Below are 22,443 nucleotides of genomic sequence, written 5' to 3' on the forward strand. Positions count from 1 at the left end.
AACTGTTAATTAAGAATTTTGCAGGATCGAAAAAGTTTACGACTTTTGTTAATTTTGCGTTGGATTCAGCGATCGCGGAATCGCAAAAAACTAGGGAGTCTGACTGTCATTAGTGTACTCTATAGAAATATACATACCTGTTATTGACATTTTGTTGTTGTTTTTGCAGGCGTTCATCCGCCGATGTCTGGCCTACAGAAAAGAGGACCGCTTTGACGTGCACCAGCTGGGCAGCGACTCCTACCTGCTGCCGCACATCAGACGGGCCAGTTCATCAGGAACACTGGCACCAAACTCCACCTCCTATTGACCCCCGCCAGCGTCCCAAATGCAGGATATGGACCACGAACAACAAGTAGTCGCCCTTTTCCTGCACTTCAGAACGTTCATGTTGAATTATCATGCTTTGGTTTACAGACAGACGTGTTCAGAAAGAAAATGAAGAGAAAATAAGAAGCATGAATGTTTCGATTGTCACAATTAAAGTCAATGAAGTAGAAATGACGACTCGATAGGGCACATCTACTGTTAAGAACTTTCAAATGTGACTGTTGTCGTTAGGTTTTTCACACCGTTGCCTCTTCGTTCAAAGACCTGGCAAAAAAAAAACAAACAAACCCCCTATCAATTCCCACGGTCTCGCTCGATTACACATTTACGTTCAGAGTTACTGTAAGCGGCCGACAAAGGCTTCATTCTTCACTCTGTAGTAATGTTACGTGGTACAGACAACAGTGTTAGCTTTCCTTGCTTTTGTTCAACTAGCTATGAGAATGTAATTCTAGCGTACAGAGAGCGGCACACTAAGGCGCCCAGGCCGCATATTAATGTTCAATGCACAAAGTAACCAAATGTAAACGAATGGCAAATGTACAGACTCCCATGCAGGACGAAATTTCAAGTATCCCCCTTTCCCCCCCCCTGGAGAATTCATGTATATTTTGTTGTACAGAACTTTAATTTCGTATATTAACTCTCAGCAGACCCATTCTGTACAGACGTTTAACATTTAGGCTTTTCTTCTTGTACATTTGCTTTCCTGGTGTGTGTTTTTTTTCTTTTGATTCTGCTGCTTTAATGTTGCTCTTTTTCAAAGCCGCTGTATAATGTACTTTGGGTATAAATTGTACAGTCCTGTTAAAAGAATTGCAAATAAATGCCAGGAAGCTCCGTTTAGCGTGTTGCGTATGGTTTAGCGGTCTGTATCGCCACCTGGTGGCCTTCTAATGCAAGTACGTGTGTCCGGTGTTGGATGGGATCCATAATAACGTGACCAGTCACTGTAATTAAATTCGATTTTTACTTAAATAAAGGCATTACTTTTCATATTTGGGTAATTTAGTTAGACTTGGTTATAATAGAGCTATTTAAAATAATTTACAAAAATTCTAGAGCAGAATAGTTGTATTTCTTTAGCTATATGAATTTATTAGGCCAAATAATTCTGTTTTTAATTCTGCTAAAGATGGCTTAATTGCACATTCTCAGGAAAACATTAAGAAATTATTATCAAAATATGGTATGTGTTAAATATTGGTAATATTAATTGTGAATTGTGTCTTGTTTCAATCTGTATTATGTTTTAAACTTGTGTAAAAAAGTAAGAAAAGTAAGTAAAGGTTTATTTATATAGCACCTTTTCCAAGACATTGAGTCACAAAGTGCTTTACAATAAGAGAAAACAAGTAAAAGAACACACACAGTTGAGGTCAGAATTATTAGCCCCCTGTTTATTTTTTCCCTCAATTTCTGTTTAACGGAGAGGTTTTTTTTCAGCACATTTCTGAACATGATAGTTTTAATAACTCATCTCCAATAATTGATTTATTTTATCTTTGCCGTGATGACAGTAAATAATATTTGACTAGACATTCTTCAAGACACTTCTATACAGCTCAAAGTGACATTTAAAGGTTAATTAGGTTTACTAGGCAGGTTAGGTTAATTAGGCAAGTTATTGAATTATGATGGTTTATTCTGAAGACAATCGAGAAAAAATACAGCTTAAAAGGGCTGATAATTTTGACCTCAAAATGGCTTATAAAATGTTTTAAACTGCTTTTATTTTAGCTGAAATAAAACAAATGAGACTTTCTCCAGAAGAAAAAAATATTATCAGACATACTGTGAAAATTTCCTTGCTTTGTTAAACAACATTTGGGAAATATTTAAAAAGAAAAAATAATATAAAGGGGGCTAATAATTCTGACTTCAACTGTATCAATAAAGGACAAGTTAAAAATCCAAATACAGAAACGCTCATACTGTTATTTAAAAGCTTGAAAAAAAAAAAAAGATGCATCTTTAAATGCCTTTTAAAAAGATCAACTGATCCCAGAGTTCTCAGTGCTATCGGGAGAGTACCAGAGCACCACACAGAAGGCACGGTCACCTTTAGTCCTAAGACGAGTTCTGGGAATGGCTAAAAGGTCTTTGCCAGAAGACCTCAGAGACCGGCTACATGAGTGACTGCGTAAAAGATCTTGAATATAGAGGGGTGCTTGACCATGCAGAGCTCTGTATGTAATGACCAGAATCTTAAAATGTACTCAAACTAATAGGAAGCAAGTGAAGTGCCTTAAGCACAGGTGTAATGTGTGACCTCCTACTGGTGTTGGTTAAAATCCTCACCGATGCATTCTGCACTACTTGCAGTCAATCTAAAAGGCTCTGTTTGATTTAAATTGAAACAGTTTTATATATTTTGCCTCTGCATTAAGAAATATAGGGGCTTTAAGTGGTATCGAGTCAAGTAACTCAAGTATTTTTTTATTACGTAATCAGATTACTCTTCAGATAGTCATTCATTTATTGATTTTTTCGGCTTAGTCCCTTTATTAATCCAGGGTCGCCACAGCGGAATGAACCGCCAACTTATCCAGAATATGTTTTATACATCGGATGCCCTTCCAGCTGCAACCCATCTCTGGGAAACATCCATACACACCCATTCACACATACAGTTGAAGTCAGAATTAGTGGCCCCCCATTGAAATGTTTTTTCTTCTGGAGAAAGCCTTGTTTGTTTTATTTCGGCCAGAACTAAAAGCAGTTTTTATTTATTTTTTTAAACATTTTAAGGTTAAAATTATTTGCCCCTTTAAGCTTTATTTTTTTTCGATAGTCTACAGAACAAACCATTGTTATACAATAACTTGCCCAATTACCCTTCTCTAGAAGGATGCAAAGTAAGAATCACTGGTCCCTTTATTAAAGATTGCTTGATTGTTCACTTTTGAAGCTGCTAGTTGACATAAACTGTGCTGTTTTAAAGTGTCCAAATCATCTGGACTGTTATTAAGTAGAAGAAATCAAGCTTTACTTTTCGGTTTCATTGATTGTATTTAATAAGCAATATAATCTTTGGTGGCCGGTTTGCAATGGCAATACTCCCCTATTTAGAGCAAGGTAGGGCGCCGAAATCCTTCTGCTTGGGTCACGCTTCTGTTTCTGACAGTTTGGCGCCATCTTGTGATAGAATAATAGATCCGTCAGCCATTTTTGTTTCTGTCAGGTTTGCGTTTGTAAAGAACGAATAACTACTACAGCTCAAAGCAAAGATTTCCATCTAATTTTGATGTTTTGTGGCAAGCAAAGATGTAATAAATAAGATAAAGTCCATCTTCTACTTTATCCCTAAATTAACACCAGCGCTATAGCCCCTGATGCTAGTAAAACACCACTAAGCACTGTACGGTCATGTGTTGACTGAGCAGTGGAGCTGGAATCGGTTTTAAAAATCTTGAACGTGAAGCACTGTCAGATGCAGATCTTCTACTGGAGCACCAAAGACTCCTACAATCAGAAACTCGCAGATGTAAGTAGGTGAAGAAGATCCTTCACAACCTGGAGGCATGCAGACGAAGGTACTTTGAAGTGAAAGTTTGCTAGTCTGAGCTTAGCCCTTTAGTTCATGTTTGTACTGTATACTCAGAACTTCTGGTTTATCCCCCTGGGATGGAGACTCCAACTTCTGCTCTCTGAACCAATGTATGTCTATAAGAGTCTCTTTTCCTGCAGACTGGATTTCTCTGCTGAAAAGTCCAGCTTAAACCAGCCTAGGCTGGTTGGCTAGTTTTAGCTGGTTGACCAGGCTGGTTTTAGAGGGGTTTTGGCCATTTCCAGGCTTTTTTCCAGCCTGGTCTTAGCTGGTCAGGCTGGAAAATGACCAGCTAAATCCAGTTAAAACCAGCTTCACCAGCCTGTTTTAAGCTGGACATAGCTGGTTTTGGCTGGACTCCTAGCCTGGCTAGGCTGGTCAAGCTGGTTTTAGCTGGTCATCTCCCAGCCTGACCAGCTAAGACCAGGCTGGAAATGGCTGGAAACCAGCCTGGAAAGGGCCAAAACCCTTCTAAAACCAGGCTGGCTGACCAGCTAAAACCAGCCAACCAGCCTAGGCTGGTTTAAGCTGGATTTTTCTGTAGGGGAAATAAAAATATGGTTGCTGCTTTTAAGCCTGGTTTCAAATCAGCCTTAAATCAGCCTTAGACTCAACCTGTGCTTGCGTGGACTCAACAGAGGAGAAGCCGAGTGAAAAATGTGTTTTGAACAGGAGTGCAATACCTAGTTCAACCACTGGGTGTCAAACCTAAAAGCCCACTCACCTGTGTGAAGCGCACTGTGAATTGCATGATGTTTTCCCCAGGAAAATGGCTTGTTTTTAAGATAGTGTTGTTGGACAATTAAACAATTCAGTATTGATGAAACAGACGAGTCTTCATATGCTCCTAAAAACGGCAGGAGATTCAGCTGTGCGAGCAGTGTTTGACGAGTCTTTCACAGAAGGACATTTTGACTTGTTTTGTTTCTCTTAATGAATGATTACCATGTTCATGTACCATTGTATTCATTCTTTACCGTTTCCTCAATGACAATTCTCAGAATTTCACGGTAGTTTTGTGCTATAACCAGGCCCAGACGGAATCTGCGGACGTTTTTTGCTATTTCTGCTGAGAATTTTAGTAAAAATCTGCGGATTTATTTTGAGAGTATCCAGCGGAGTATCATAACTAAAACATTTATATATGAAAAAAAAAGTAATAAATTACTGAATAAAAACTGAATAAATTTAGATTTTCACATTTACTCAAGTAAATAAACAGAATTAATAATGGGCTAAAAATCTGCAGAATTTTGCGGGAATTCTGCGCGCGCAGATTCCGTGTGGGCCTACTTAAACCCAAAACAGACATTTTAGTTTGTCCAATGCTGTGGCTGTCGAGGCAAAGCAGACGGAGAGTGTTTCTCAGTCTACTGCCCACAGTCTGTACAGCACACCTGAGACGTACGTGTGTGTGTGTGTGTGTGTACGTGTGTGTGTGTGTGTGGGAACAGAGCCAAGCTTATTCTTTCCACTGCAGCTCCAAGTTTAATAATGCTTGTAATTGGAATTGATGGCGAAGGAAAGCTCTGCTATGGCTTTTAAAGCTAATGAGAGAAAGTGTGATCTATTTTGGCTGTTTTCCACAAGGCAAAACCCATCAGACATTAAGGGCTAATACACGTGGGTCCGGTTTCCCCCACAGTCCAAAGACATGCAGTATAGGTGAATTGGGTAGGAAATTGTCCAGTGTATGAGTGTGAATGGCTGTGTATGGGTGTTTCCCAGAGATGGGTTGCAGCTGAAAGGGCATCCGCTGCCTAAAAAACATATACTGGATAAGTTGGCGGTTCATTCTGCTGTGGCGACCCCAGATTAATAAAGGGAGTAAGCCGAACAGAAAATGAATGAGTAAGCTTATCTGCCATGCAGGATTTTTCCCGCCAGCTTGTGATGCAATAATATGTAGATTAGTGTATGTTGCATTCAACTCTATTCAACCATTTTCATTTCTTTCAGCTTGGCCTTTAGTTAAAGAGTAAAATATTACTGTTCAGAACAATGTTTTAGTGTTTAATTTTTACGCTTTGTGGCAAGTAGTCTTGTAATAAGTGGGATAAAGTACATCCAGACAACTGTTACCACAGAACAAAACCTGATCCAATGCGAACTAATAGAAACTTATCGTAAAGCATTAATTAAAATAATTTAATTGCATAATACAATTAAGGGTGAGGCAGTGGCGCAGTAGGTAGTGCTGTTGCCTCACAGCAAGAAGGTTTCTGGTTCGATCCTTGGCTCAGTTGACGTTTCTGTGTGGAGTTTGCATGTTCTCCCTGCATTCGTGTGGGTTTCCTCCGGGTGCTCCGGTTTCCCCCACAGTCCAAAAGACATGCGGTACAGGTGAATTGGGTAGGCTAAATTTTCCGTAGTGTATGAGTGTGTGTGTGAGTGAGTGTTTGTGGATGTTTCCCAGAGATGGGTTGCAGCTGGAAGGGCATCCGCTGTGTTTTAAAAATAAATGATAGTGTTTTGGTCTCTCCTGCAGTGTTTCATTCAGCAGGATTATAAATGAAAACCAACAGAAATAAACCCTCTGCAGCATTACCTCCACCCAGATAAAGAGCGTTCAGCCAGTCGAGCGCTGAAATTGGCTTCCTACAGGCCTACTTTTGCTTATGAACGAGAGCAAAGCCTGATGGCTTCCATGATAAATATCTTAAAAGAGGTAAATAATGAGCGAAGCTTCTACCGCAGAGGCTGGAAACACTTCAGTGCTGTGATGACTCCGTTAAAACTCCCGCTCGCAGCTATTAATGCGAGAAACCGGGACTGACGGAGGAGATAAAGGGAAGGAAGGCTGGATATAAGATGAAATCAGCAGATCCAGAGTCTGTTTTCCCCCCATCCTTAGGCAAAAACACTTTCATTTATGGGAGAATGAAAATCTGCCACAAGAAGCTTTTTGGGCAAGGTAATGGTGCGTTTTGTGGTGATTGCGTTTCGATTAGTGAGTTGCATTAAGCGCCGCAGCTGTGTTTCAACATTACCTCCGATAGCTGTGAAACTCTCAGATAATCCCAGAGAAATGAGCTGGAATGTGGAAATCCAGTGGAGTCTAATGTGCGGAAGTCTGTTATGATAAACGTTGAGGTTTGATTGAGTCTGTGAGGAGACACTGTACCAACACTGTATTCAAACTCTTATCACACGGCCACCAAATATAATAATTAAACACAAAATTGTTATAAGCCAAAATAGTTTACTACTTACTTAAAAGTAAGTTGTTGACTCTTCTAAAACATAAAAAATACCATGAGTGCAAATATTTAATAAATGTGCTTCAAGACTTCACACTTAGCTGATGATTGATTTTAAAACGTGGCATGCTGTCGCGGGAGAGAGCCCTGAGCTCATAAGATCCTCAAGCCTGAGGCTCCCTCCTGTTTCCAAGGCGAGAGAGGAGTTTGAGCTCAGGTAGATCTCGGGAACTCCTCTGCTGTAATGCTCTTAAGAGATAACTACGAGTAGGGGTGGAAGGGGGGATTCTTCAAAACGAAGATGGCTGTAATATGGAACTTAGGGTATTTATAGTGGCTTAGGAATCGTCTGATTGGTGAATCATAAATTAATTAATGCAGGGTTGGCTGCAAGCAATCATAAGCACGAGATCCTCTGAAACTTAGTTTATAAATAAACTTCACTTCGTGGGTACAGTGTTGAGTTTCATGTGTCGCATGTGATCATAATCTTTGATTCCTTTTAATGACAGAATACAAAATAAATCAACATTTACACATTTTTTTTTCAATGTGTTTATTTGCACTGGTGACAGTGAACAGCAATATTGCACATACTGCAGGCCAGATAAATGCACATCTTCATATTTGTATTTTGTCAGGAAACGCCTTCAATCTAAAGATGAATAGCTTCACATCTACTGTGCAGACCGAAGGATGCAGAGCGGACACAAATATTAGCATAGTTTTTTATTTTTTTATTATTATTTAGGAATGTGATTTTGTGTTATCTGTGCCTATCCTGAAGAAATGAAACCATTACTAATGCTACAAAAAGCTGCTAATAAAATAGCTAATAAAATACTTTTGCTGTGCTTCGCTCTTAAAGGAACTTTCATCTTTTTTCTTCTTTTTTTTTTTGGAAAACAGGCTCATTTTACAACTTCTTTACAGTTAAACAAATGAGTATTAGCAGTTTTGAATCCATTCAGAAGATCTGCGGGTCTGGCGGCAGCACTTTTGGCTTAGCTTAGCATACATGATCAACTCAGATTAGACCCTTAACATCTCGCTCACAAATTTTAAAGATAAAATATAGATAATTCATATTTAAAGCTTGACTCTGCTGTAGTTAAATCGTGTACTAAGACGGGCAGAAAACAAAGAGTTGCTGTTGTCTAGGTCAATATGGCTGGGAACTGCACACTCTTACTTTTATTATTACACTTGAATGCGAGTATAAGCTTATAGCTTCTTGTCACAACTTTTCATTTTCCATTGATCTTAGTACACAGTGTAACTACAGAAGAGTCAAGTTTAAATATGAATTAGCGAATTTTATCTTTAAAATTGAGCAAGATTACTAAACTATTTTGTCATTTTTGAGAAATATGCTAATGGTCTAATCTGATTCAATGATTTATGCTAAGCTAAGCTAAAAGTGTAAAATGAGTCATTTTTTTTAAAGAATATTCCTTTAACTAATGAATAATTGATAATAATTATACTTGTTAGTGATTTTTATTTACTTTTCTTATATATATATATATATATATATATATATATATATATATATATATATATATATATATATATATATATATATATATATATATATATATATATATATATAAATACATGGTCACCGGCCAATTTATTAGTTACACCTTACTAGTACCGGGCTGGTTTTGCCTTCAGAACTGCCTTAATCCTTTTTGGCATGGATTCAACAAGGTACTGGACATATTCCTCAGATATTTTGGTTAATAATGACATGCTGCACATCCATGACGTGAACCTCCTGTTCCACCACATCCCAAATAACCACCGCTCACTGGATATTTTCTCTTTTTCGGACCATTCTCTATGAACCCTACAGATGGTTGTGTGTGAAAATCCCAGTAGATCAGCAGTTTCTGAAACACTCAGACCACCCCATCTGGCACCAACAACTATACCATGTTCAAAGTCACTTACATCCCCTTTCTTCCCCATTCTCATGCTCAGTTTAAACTGCAGGAGATTGTCTTGACCATGTCTGCATGCCCAAATGCATTGAGTTGCTGCCATGAGATTGGCTGATTAGAAATTTGCATTAACGAGCAGTCGGACAGGTGTACCTAATAAAGTGGCCGGTAAGTGTATATATATTCATTCCCCCATGGATATAAAATGATCCGTTTTATTAATATCTTAAGTTACACATTCACTTAGACATTCATTTGATTAATTTTGTCTCTATAACTGCTTTTGGCCATATAGAGAGTTATAGATATGTGGATTGACAGTGAATATTTCTGTTCAAGATCTTTGGTCAACAAATGAATAATTTTTTTTAAACCATATAGATGAATAATGTCTCTCAAAATAAAAACGAAACTTCTTGGAGGATATAAATAGAGTCATCTCTGTCACACTATTACTTACCGCTATTCAAACATTTCTTACTGTTAAACGATGTGATACATGTTTGCCACAAACAATCACGATTTACACAAAGAGTCATCAATTCTAGAAACACAGCGTGTCGATACAGTACTCAGTACAATGGTAGATCTTTGTTACATAACAGCTAATTGTGCAAGTATATATGGTTCAGATGGCTGAGACGGTACAGTTTATTCTAAAACTCTTTTATTATCTAGTATTTACTTTTATTTTATTAGGTCTTCAGACAAAACGTTACAGTTTAAAAGATTGTGATTATCCACAGAAATAAATATGTATTTGTCCCTCAGTTTGTAGGATTATGTTGTGTTTAAATGAACTTTTACAGCAAAAATATGAACCTCACATATTTTGTTAATGTGCTTATATGTGTTATTCTATACAGAAACGTGTGATATTTGAGCTGCATGTTTTCTAAATCATAATTGTGGCTACACTCTTAATGAAGTATAATATTTTTACTCTCATGTAATGCACTGTAAGCACCCACATGAGAAAAACAATTCTACAATAAATACTATCGTGTTTTTAAACCATAAAATGTATTAAACTGTATATATATATATATATATATATATATATATATATATATATATATTAGAATATTTATGTCTTTGTTAATGAATGCTCAATCATACTGTTATATTATAAACTGATAAACTATATTAAAATACTGTATGTATATATATAGGTTTATGAATGGGTGAGTGGGATGGATGGGTGGGTGGATGAGATGGTGAATAGATGCAAAGTGGGATGAATAGATAATAGTGGATGGATTAATGTATAGATAAAAGGATGAACAATAATGGATGAATCAATGAATGAATAAGCAACTGATGAATGAATGAATGAATGAATGAATGAATGAATGAATGAATGAATGACACACACACACACACACACACATACATACATACATAAATACATATATATATACATACATACATATATCTATATATCTATATCTATCTATATATATATATATATATATATATATATATATATATATATATATATATATATATATATATATATATAACGTATAGTAAACTGATCACTGTAGTATACTTTACTTTTTACTACAGTAAACTCATGCATTGTAGAATAATATATACAATCAAGTCCATAAACATTGGGGCCGACACAACTCTAACATTCTTGGCTCTATACACCAACACAATGGACTTGAAATGAAATGAACGAGATGTGCTTTAGACTCTCAGCTTTTATTTGAGGGTATTTCCATCCAGACCAGAAGTACAGAGTAGGAATTACAACAGTTTGCATTTGTGCCTCCCACTTGTTAAGGATCCAAAAGTAATTGGACAGAATAATCATCATAAATTAAATTTCAGTTTTTATTACTTGGTTGCAAATCCTTTGCAGTCAATTACAGCCTGAAGTCTGGAACGCATAGAAACCACCAGACGCTGGGTTTCATTCCTGGTGGTGCTCTGCCAGGCCTATACAGCAGCTGTCTTCAGTTCCTGCTTGTTCTTAGGGCATTTTCCTAAATGGGATAACGAGGGAATAACACACACCAGGCTATGGAACAGCTTAGATGCCAATTGTCCCATTACTTTTGGTCCCTTTACAAGTGGGAAGCACATATGCAAACTGTTGTAATTCCTGCAGCGTTCACCTAATTTGGATGTAAATACGCTTAAATTAAAGCTGACACTCTGCAGTTAAAGCACATCAACAAATCAAATCTAAAGTACATTTGTAGAAAACCTGTTTACATTAGTATAGTAGTATTGGTATAATTATTGCAACACCAGAATTACCACGACAAGTACTTTACTATTGTATGGTTCAAGACACTAGTATTTTCTATAAATTAATAAAGCATTTTTTCATATGGTTCGTACAAAGTAAGGGACAAATGACTTCTAAATTAAACCTAACGTTCTTTTAATGTACACTTGTGCATTTTATATTTACTGTGCAGACGCTTGTATTAAGGGAAGAAGACAGACATATAATGTCAGAGCAAACTGGAGCTCATCAAATGAGAGCTCATCGCCTCTGCATTCTGGAATGTCCAATTAGAGACTTTCTAAGATATATTGAAGAGGTTCATTACTCTAGAGCGCTTCACTGGTCTGTGTCCACACAAACACAGGTATTTTTATCAACCGTGTTTTTCCCGTCTTCGTTTAAAAAAAAACAACAACAGCAATCCGCATGTCAACGGATGGAGATAAAACTGAGCTGCGCACAAACTGGCGAATTACCGTTGTGTGTTGCCAATGATGTGGAAAGCGAGACGTGCAGAATTCACCTCAGTCACGTCTAACGTGTATGAACTTCCACCTGTTCTTTGTGATATTTTTTGTCAGGAAGTAATGTTTGGTTCTCTTTGACTCACTGGATGGGAATGCTGCTGTATTCACAAATCTTTTATGTAATATTCCAAGTTTGAGCACACATTTAATTAGTGTCTTTGAACAGTAATCAGAGGCCCAATCCCTATTCTGTTTTTGTACCCCTTCCTCTTCCCTTGGCCCTTGAAACTGAGTGTGAAGGGGAAGGGCTTCAAAGTTTACCCGTGAGAAATGGGACACCATTACAACACCTTCACACATCATCATATATCCTCGCGAGCTCGTACTTGATTTGAGATCGACAATGGCGACTGCTGTAGTTATTCCAGTTGCGTTATTTTCTGGTATTCATCTTCAGGAAATCTCTGAAGGCAACAATATCATGTTATCATAACGATATAATGTTTCAATAAGAGCGTAACTATACTGTGCATTTACACCGTGGCCATATATATTTTTGTAAACACACAAAAACAAGATTAACATTATAGCAGACACTGTAAAAAGCTCATTCCCAACCACTCGACTTTTCTGACAGGGGATTCGAGTGTCAGAGTCAAAATTTTGTGGGACTGCTATACAGGAGTTATTATTATGGATTATAGATCGTGAAATTTAGCGGTTTTTATTTTATAGTTTATTTTTAAAGGTAAAACACGAAAGCGGTTATGAATATATTAAAACGTGATTGTTGTAAAAATTCGTAATAATGACAAAAAATACTAATTTGTGCATCTCTTTACTTCTGTGTCCTGGGAAATTTTCATAACTCTTGGTTTTGAGTGTGCTCCTGAAAAATCTCTGTTTCAAGGGCTATCAGACCCTTCCCTTTAGCCCTACGTCTTCAAGATAAAGAAAATTGGGACAAGGGGAAGGGCTAAGGCAGGGGTGGCCAACCCTGTTCCTGGAGAGCCACCTTCCTGCAGATTTCAGTTGCTACCCATCTCAAACACACCTGAACCAATTAATTAGGACCTGAACACCACGTGATAATTACAGGCAGGTGTGTTTGATATGGGTTGCAACTGAAATCTGCAGGAACAGGGTTGGCCACCCCTGGGCTAAGGTGTAGAATTGGGATTGAGACTGAAGCGATAAGTAAAAGAACAAATTAGTTTAAGTAATAAACGAATGATGTATGTGGTAATGGGGTGGGAGAATAATAAGCTTATGCTTCATCCCGCTCCATTTTCGCCCATGTTGAAATGTATTTCTTTTGTTAATGATATTTTATGTGTGATAGTTTTGTTCGAAAATAAATCAAATCATATCAAATCAAAAAATATGTTTTCGTGTAGACGGCGAAATCGCATGTGGAAACAAAAAGCGGTTTTAAAAAATAGCTGTGTTTCTGTGGACAGGGCCTAATTCTCTGGAACATCGAGCTGATACAACACGTCTGATTGCCTCCTCCATTTCCAGATGATTTACATCTACTGAACTTGTTCTGCGTTCTCTATAAATCCTGTCCCAGTCTTTCTATCTCATCGATCAGGAAGTCAATGTCAGACCTGGTAACCGCCGGATTGGAGACCACCATCCTGAAGAAGTTAACCTTCTCACCCTGAGGCTGGTAGCCCACCATTGTTGTCCCGCACTCCATCATCAGTGCCTTGATCTTTGGGGCGACCTGCAAAAAAAAAACGAGGGATGTGACGGTGTGACCGTGGATCACGAAACAATAAGGGTGGATTTTTGGAAATTGAGATCTGTACATCATCTGAATGCTGAATAAATGGTTTGTTGTGATATGATAATATCTGGCTGAGATAAAACTATAGGAACATCTGCTATCCGAGGGTAAAGAATTTTAATTTTGATATATTTATTTAACATCCCAATGATTTTATCATTCATTTATTCATTTTCTTGTCGGCTTAGTCCAGGGATGGGCAAACTTGATCCTCGAGGGCCGGTGTTCCTGCAGAGTTTTGTTCCAACTCTAACCAAACACACCTGCTTGTAGATTTCTAGAGCTCTTGAAGACATTGATCAGCTTGTTCAGGTGTGTTTGATTAGCTGGCTATTCGGGTGGACCGGGAGAATTCCCGGTGGGCCGGTCCGTTTTTTGGCCACGAGGGCCGGTATCCCTAGCTCCAGAATCTGTTGCTCTCAGCAGTCACACTTTTTAAATTTATTTATTTATTTACTTGACCACAGTCTTCTTATTCATTATTTTACCGCAGCTCTGCTCTTTTTATATATAACCAGCCTGCAGGTTAATGATTATATAAATCATATGAGTCACTTTTCAATATACAGTTGTTGTGGTCCAGTGGTTATCGCATTAGATTACGACGCCATGGACCCGGGTTTGATCCCCGTCTAAATATGTATTTTTTATTTTATTTTTATTGTTAACACATATAATACTGTTAGGGTTGTTGAACATTTGAAGTTCTGAAGCAGGTGTTTTCTCACAAAAAGACATGATAGTGTCATTAGAAACTGAATTGGAATGACCTTATTTTTATATAACTTAGTCAGTCGTGAACTGAGGTGGGCCGGTCTGAGGCTTGAAACTCCAGGGCTGAAAAGGAGTCCCACTCCGGCCCTGTTGATTAGTGTTGGAGCTAAACTGTGCAGGACACCGGCCCTCCAGGACCAAGTTTGCCTTACCCTGGCTTAGTCCCTTTATTAATCCAGGGTCGCCACAGCGGAATGAACCCCCAACTTATCCAGCAAGTTTTTTACGCAGTGGATGCCCTTCCAGCTGCAACCCATCTCTGGGATACACACACACACTACAGACAATTTAGCCAACTCAATTCACCTGTACCGCATGTCTTTGGACTGTGGGGGAAACCGGAGCACCCGGAGGAAACCCACGCGAAGGCAGGGAGAACATGCAAACTCCACACAGAAACACCAACTGAGCCGAGGTTTGAACCAGTGACCCAGCGACCTTGCTGTGAGGCGACAGCACTACCTACTGCGCCACTGCCTCGCCCCTCAATGATTTTATTTGGAAAAGAAAAATGAATAATTTTGACTCACTCATGTAATTTTGATTATTCCCCACAATAATCCAGGTCCAGGCTAACATATATGGCATATGCACAAATATAAGTTAATAGTTTGAGTATAAGAGCACTCTCCGTCAAAGAAGGGAGTATTTTGAGTATCGTCTCACCTTATGAAGCCGATGTCGTTTCTCCTCTCCATCTGGCAGAAGCCGCAGGCTTGGAGGAATGTACCAGAAACATACATTTGTGTGCTGTGGCTGAAACACAATTTAAAAAATAGCATACATGCATTAAACATATTTCTACATATTCTACAGTCAATGTATACTTATATTTACTGGCCTTAATTACTATGTACTTCCATTTGAATTTATCAATTGGTACAATGCACTTGCATGTGTTTACATTCTTTGATGATCTTTCACTTACTTTGAAGGCAAGACTGACTACGCTTACATGGACATCTGTAGTCTAGTTATCTGCCTTAATAGACAATAATATAGTTAAGGTGTTTATGTGAAGTGCTTTCATATAAGAGTTTCCTGTAATTGGGCAGTTTCACTTTAACTCATGAACATTTCCTTCATGCCCCCGTGACAAACAGGGGTTTTAGACGCAAAAAAGGAGTAAGGACTGGTGAGAGAGTTATGGGGTTTTATAACGCAAGCCTAATGAAACGAAAATACCTCTGCATTATGCAATGTGTGTGCATATGCAGTCTTTTACTGACAGTCGCATGTGTGTTGATCTTGTCAGAAAATATGGCGAAAATTCCTAAATGATGGTAATAGTTTGATTGCAGTGTTTCATCTTCATGTTTGGGAAGAAATTTCACTTGGATATACAGGGGTTGGAAAATGAAACTAAAACATCTGGAGCACGGTAATTCATTAGTATGGTGTAGGGCCTCCTTTTGCAGCCAATACAGCATCAGTTGGTCTTGGAAATGACAGATACAAGTCCTGCACAGTGGCCTGAGGGATTTTGAGCCATTGTTCTTGCAGAATAGTGGCTAGGTCATTATGTGATGCTGGTGGAGGAAAACATTATCTTACTCGCTCCTCCAAAACACACCAAAGTGTCTCAATAATATTTAGATCAGGTGACTGTGTTGGCTATGGGAGATGTTCAGCTTGACTTTCGTGTTCATCAAACCACTCTGTCACCAGTCTTGTTGTGTGTATTAGTGCATTATCTTCTTTGACAGTGTCAAGGTTGATTGTTTTTCTTTTTGTTTGCTATTATTTTCACTCACCTCCCCTTGAAACACCATCTCATATCCTTCTCTGTTCTTGATCTTGTGGTAGAGATACTCCGACAGCTCCAGACACCTGTCAATGTGCTTCTCAAAACCAGTAGTGCCCTGTTGGAGATGGAAAACGTACTACATGACAGCTGATCTTCTGCACAGGATCAATGACTTTTGTTGGTCATTGAGTTTCTAAAAGGTAATGGTCCATTCATCCATTCCTTGATCCATCCATCAATTTAACTATTCATCAATCCATCCATTCACCCTGCCACATATACATCATGCATTCATCTACCCAACAGATCATCAGCCCATTGATCCATCAAACATCCATCAATTGAATTTTGTTAGTTCGTTCATTCATTCATTCATTCATTCATTCATTCATTCATTCATTCATTCATTCATTCATTCATTCATTCATTCATTCATTCATTCATTCATTCATCAGTTGCTTATTCATTCATTGATTCATCCATTATTGTTCATCCTTTTATCTATACATTAATCCATCCACTATCATCTATTCATCCCACTTTGCATCTATTCACTATCTCATCCACCCACCCATCAATCCCACTCACCCATTCATAAACCTGTTATCTCCAATTCATCTTTTCATCCAATTCATCCTACTATTCATCCATACATTTTTTCATCCATACATCCACCCTTTCATTCATCCATTGAACTATTCATCCATCCATCCATCCATTTTATTGTTTATTCATTCATTGGTTCATTCATTATTGTTCATTCTTTTCTCTATACATCAATCCATCCATCCATCCATTCATCCATTATCATCCATTCCTCCTACTTTTCATTCATGCATATCTTTTCACGTATCTCATAATCCATCCACTCACCCATTCATCCATTCAACCATTCATTACTCTATTATTTCCAATCCAGTTTTTCATCCATCTAACATTCGCCCATTTATCTTAGTCTGTTCATCCATTCATCCATTGATTCATCCATACATCCACCCACCCATTCATCCATCCAACTATTTATCAATTCATCCATTCATCAACCCACATTTCCATCATCCATTCATTTATCCAACAGTTCATCTGTCCACTCATCCATCAAAAAAACATCCATTTAATTGTTTGTCAGTCTATTCCTTCATTCTGTTGTTTATTCATTCATTGGTTCATCCATTATTGTTCATTCTTCTATCTATTCATCAATCCAACCATTATCATCTATTTATCCTACTATTCACCATCTCATCCACCCTTTTACTCACCATTTCAACTATTCATGATTCTGTTATCTCCAATCCATCTAACCATTCATACCTCTATTTATCCTACTAATAATCCACCCATCTATTCATTCATCCATACATCCACCCACCCACACATTCATCCATCCAACTATTTATCAATTCATTCATTCATTCATCAACCCACATCTCCGTTTATCCATTCATCCATACATCACCCTAATTTTCCGTCATCCATTCATCTACCCGACAGTTTATCTGCCTTTTCATCCTTCAAAAATCCATCCATTCATTTAATTGTCAGTTCTTTCATTCATTCATTCATTTATTGGTTCATCCGTTATTGTTCATTCTTTTATCTGTACAGCAACCCAACCATTATTATCTATTCCTGCAATTTTTCATCTATGCATTTATACGTCATCTCATCCCCCATTCATTCATTCATTAATTTATTCATTCATTCATTTATTCATTCATTCATTCATTCATTCATGAATCTGTTATTTCCATTCCAACTTTTCTTCCATCTAACCATTCATCCATTTTTTTATCCTACTATTCATCTATCCATATATTAATTCCTCCATACATCCACCCACACATTTATCCATCCAACAATTTATCAATTCATCCATACATCACCCCAATTCTCCGTCATCCATTCATCTATCCAACAGTTTATCTGCCTTTTCATCCTTCAAACATACATCCATTCATTTATTTGTGAGTTCATTCATTCATTCATTCATTCATTCATTCATTCATTCAGTTATTTATTCATTCATTGATTCATTCATTAATGTTAATTCTTTTATCTATACAGCAATCCATCTATTATCATATATTCATGCAACTTTTCATCCATGCATTTATTCGTCATCTCATTCTCCATCCACTCACCCATTCATCCATTCATGAATCTGTTATCTCCAATCCATCTTTCCACCCATCTAACCATTCGTCCATCTTTTCTTTTCATCCACCCATCTATTCATTCATCCATACATCCACTCACACATTCATCCATCCAATTATGTATCAATTCATCCATTCATCTAACCATTCATTGAAAAATAGGGACATCAACAACGCCCTCATAATTTACCATCTCCTTGTAATGCCAGTGCAATACCGAAGCCACTATACAAATGTGCGTCCAGGTATGTCACAAAAAATTGAACATGCACTCACACACCTTTGACTTCCACATGAGCCAGAATTTGAAGATGTCTACATGACGGCCACACTGTATGGCCTTGTCCCCCGTGTCATAGGTGACGTCATACTGCTTATCCGGCTGAAAGAGATATCCAGCGCACATGGAATTACAGCCCTGTAGAAGACCCTGGTAAACACACACACACATGAATTAAGTAAGACAGCAGGAACAGTGAAACAAAGCATGTTAAACTCAGATAACAGCTGTACTCTCGATCTCTCTTTTGCTTCTTTGTCTCGCTTCCTCTCACCCAGTTTACTGAATTGTACTCTCTTCCTCTGTTATTCATTCTCAATCATCTGGTGCCCCAATTTCTCACCTTCTCCCGGACCAGAATGGCGGAGCACTGTAGAGGAACACCCATCATCTTGTGTGGGTTCCAGGTGACGGAGTTTGCTCTGTAGAAACAAGACCGATCACAACACACTCAAGGCACACACATGCAGGAGGATACAGAGCTTGGGAAATAAAGAAGTGAGTGCTTGACAAAGGCATGACAGATACTTAAAAATGTCTCTGTTTGCTTCTCACACTTTTGGGAAATCATTGTTTTAAAGTTTTAAATAGCTTGACTGCAGTGTGAGGATAAAATTGTCGTTGTCTGTGCTCCACAAAAACAATGTCTTCAAGGGCCAGGGCACACCAAGATGACAGTCGGACATTGGGCTTCGTCAGTCAGGCTAGTTGGTTTGGTTTGTTCTACACTTTGACTCACGGCGGGTTAACATTGGATTGTATTGGACCGATTCATCATGTCGAATCAAAGTCAGAGCTATCTGAGTTGTTACTCTTGAAGTAGTGAAGTGGTGTAGCAAGTAAACGACTCAAGCCAAGAAGAAACACAAAGAGGCTGGCTGTAATTTTGTACACTTAGTGCAGTGGCAGCAGTAATGCAGCCGATGAACCAGTTTGTTGTGGTAAAGAAGGAGCTCAGTCGAAAGGCAAAGCTCTCGATTTACTGGTCAATCTACGTTCCTACTCTCACCTATGGTCATGAGCTTTGTGTCATGACTGAAAAGAAAAGATCTCGGATACAAGCAGCCGAAATGAGTTTCCTTCGCAAGGTAGCAGGGTGCACCCTTATAGATAGGGTGAGGAGCTCTGTCACCCGGGAGGAGCTCGGAGTAGAGCCGCTGCTCCTCCACATAGAGACAAGTCAGCTGAGGTGGCTCAGGCATTTCGGAAGCCTCCTGGTCGCCTACCTAGGGAGGTGTTCCAGGCTTGTCCCACTGGCAGAAGACCTAGGACACGCTGGATATACTATGTCTCTCGGCTGGCCTGGGAACACCTTGGGATCCCTCCGGAGGAAGTGTCTGGGGTGAGGGAAGTCTGGGGTTCTCTCCTAAGAGTGCTGCCCCCACAACCCAGCACTGGAAAAGCGTATGAAAATGAGATGAGGAAATGAAACTGGAATGGATTATTAGATTATCAGACATATCTGCACGAGTGAATCCTGCCACTTTACAGTATAAAATATATTTCGCCTATGGAGAGTTCTTGTAAACCACCAAAACCAATTTGTGTGCGTCTGTTCAGTGTGCATACTGGTTTTGGTGGTTTACAAGGACAGTTTTTTTGTATAATAACATGGGTATGACCTAGTTGTAGCCTAGTTGTAGGTTTACGAGGACATGCTAGTTGTCCTTGCTAGTCTTTTGACATTCTGAATCCTGCCACAGTTAGCGACAATCATTGTTAAGATACTGAACGCTGCTTTGTTTACACTTTGTCTGTGCCTGTTCAAAGGGGAATGATTCGTCCTCTTGCTCAGGAGCAGAGCGAGGTTCTCATTTCAGTAGGCTTTTGTCTGTTTGGTGGGTTCACGTAGAGCTTTTCGGTCCAGACGCAATCCAACGCAAGTTGACAACACAGTTGGGTTTCATTGGTTCTAGTTATTTAGCATCGGCTTGGTGTGCCCCGGCATTAAGACAAAGCAGAAACTAAGCATCGACAATGGACAACCTTTGAGAAACGTACTTATTATGGAAATTTAAAACTCATGCTTTAAAACTGTAAAAAAAAATTAAAACTGTCTGCTTATCTGGGCGAAAAGGTGGCTGAGTGGTTAGCACTGTTGCCTCACAACATGAAGGTCACTGGTTCGAGTCCCGGCCTAGCCAGTTGGCATTTCTGTGTGGAGTTTGCATGTTCTCCCCATGTTTGCGTGGGTTTCCTCCGGGTGCTCCAGTTTCCAGCACAGATAATTAAACAAATTAAATTGGCCGTACTTGGTTGCAGCTGCAAGGGCATCCGCTGTGGGAGTGCCATGGGATTGTTAATGAACATAGATAGTCAGAATCTCAGTTTAACGTCTAATCTGAAAGACGGCGCTCACTGACAGTACGGTGTCCCCTTCACTATACTTGGTCATTAGGATTCACACAGACCACAGGTTGAGCACCCCCTGCTGGCCTCACTAACACCACTTCCAGCAGCAACCTAGTTTTCCCATGTAGTCTCCCATCCAGGTACTGGCCAGGCTCAGCCTTGAAGCTTAGCTTCAGTAAGTAACCGGTCTTAGGCTACAGTGTGATATGGCTGTGACAATATCATGAGTATGAACTAGTTGTAGCCTACATTATAGTATTTGTGAATAGAATGTGAAAGCCTCGAGTTATCAATACACACTTTTCATATGGTGTGTGATCCACATCATATGACCTTATCACAATGCTTACAATTTTAAGTGGACTGAACATAAAACAATTAGGTTGTCACCCCCAAAAATTCAAGAACTCATTTTAATTGAGTAGTTTGAACAAACATCAAAAGTCATTTTGGAGTGTGTGTGTGTGTGTGTGTGTTTGTGTAAGTGGAATACCTCTCAATGCCACTGAGCTTGTGTTTGTGTTTTCTAGACATCAGCAAACCTCCACCCCACGCTCCCTTAAAAACACACACACACACATTTACGCAGTTCAAATGAGCTTCTTCACCACCTAATGAGTCCACTCATGTATATTAATGAAATAACAACAGACACGTACATCTACGTGAAGCCACATGTTGTATTTCTCACAGATGTCGGCGATCTCATTGATTGGGTCGAAGGCTCCGTACACTGTAGATCCAGCCGTTGCGTTCACAAACATCGGCACAAAGCCCTGAACAGAGGATCAACCAACGCAATCTGACCGCAATTCGTAACTTTTTTCATTTAGTGGCTAATTTTTTTTAATATGTATCTCTTTTGTACATTTTAGTTTGATCTGCTCATCCCCTAATGAGGGGAAGGGTTTGTGGGGCACATCAAAAAAAATCGTACAGTTTTAATATGAATAAAATCGTATGTATTTATACAAATCAGTCATTTTTCTGACAATAAATACGTAAACTAGTTTCTTCATGAGCTAAATTACCTCACTTCAAATACACACATCAGAGTGAACTGCAGAGAAATAAATGACTATTTTGTGCAATTAAATAATGTAAAGATTTTATTAGCTATGAGATGTTTTTTATGACGTAAATACATCTGAATACAGGCAATTTCATTATTCTATTGTTGTTGTTTTTTTTAAATATGGTTGATTTGTACTTCTGAATATACTTGCAAGCATTTAGGGTAAAATGTACACTGTAAAATGGCCATGATTTTAACTATACAAACAAATAATTTAACATTAAAGGCGCAGTATGTAAGTTTGACACCCAGTGGTTGAACTAGGTATTGCATGCCTGTTAAAAACAAACACAAGAGCAGGTTGCCAGATTGATGACTTCAACAGAACTGTGCCTGACTGTTGAGCCTAAAGGCTAATTTAAATCATGTTCCAAAATTAAAAACAACGGCACACGATAAAAGGAATATTTTTCATATTAAACAAAGTGTTTGTTCTAACTAACACCTGAATTTCTCACAGCTAAACAACAGAAAACTGACAATGATCACCTCAGGTGCACCTCATGTGCTTTATTCAGTTTTAAAT

At 38.5% G+C, this 22,443-nt stretch overlaps 2 protein-coding genes across 19 annotated transcripts in view; one reads left to right on the plus strand and one right to left on the minus strand.

Moving 5' to 3' along the window:
* Positions 1–1,175, plus strand: part of tlk1a (tousled-like kinase 1a) — a 59,967-nt gene extending 58,792 nt beyond the window's left edge. For 14 of the 15 annotated variants that reach the window (XM_073911956.1, XM_073911959.1, XM_073911963.1 and 11 more), the window contains one exon: positions 170–1,170. In XM_073911956.1, coding sequence (XP_073768057.1) covers positions 170–310 — 141 coding nt within the window. In that variant the 3' untranslated portion in view covers positions 311–1,170. 15 annotated transcript variants of the gene reach the window in all.
* Positions 1,176–10,566: 9,391 nt separating this feature from the next.
* gad1a (glutamate decarboxylase 1a) overlaps positions 10,567–22,443 on the minus strand; it is a 34,026-nt gene continuing 22,149 nt past the window's right edge. For 3 of the 4 annotated variants that reach the window (XM_021478819.3, XM_002663304.7, XM_021478820.3), the window contains 7 exons: positions 21,502–21,618; positions 21,336–21,400; positions 18,834–18,912; positions 18,491–18,640; positions 16,059–16,166; positions 14,971–15,060; positions 10,567–13,467 (listed from right to left, as the gene is read on the minus strand). In XM_021478819.3, coding sequence (XP_021334494.1) covers positions 13,294–13,467; positions 14,971–15,060; positions 16,059–16,166; positions 18,491–18,640; positions 18,834–18,912; positions 21,336–21,400; positions 21,502–21,618 — 783 coding nt within the window. In that variant the 3' untranslated portion in view covers positions 10,567–13,293. The remainder of the gene's footprint in view (positions 13,468–14,970; positions 15,061–16,058; positions 16,167–18,490; positions 18,641–18,833; positions 18,913–21,335; positions 21,401–21,501; positions 21,619–22,443) is intronic. The other variant, XR_012385111.1, reaches the window with a different exon arrangement.

The sequence above is a fragment of the Danio rerio genome, chromosome 9, assembly GCF_049306965.1.
Source record: "Danio rerio strain Tuebingen ecotype United States chromosome 9, GRCz12tu, whole genome shotgun sequence".
NCBI lineage: Eukaryota > Metazoa > Chordata > Actinopteri > Cypriniformes > Danionidae > Danio > Danio rerio.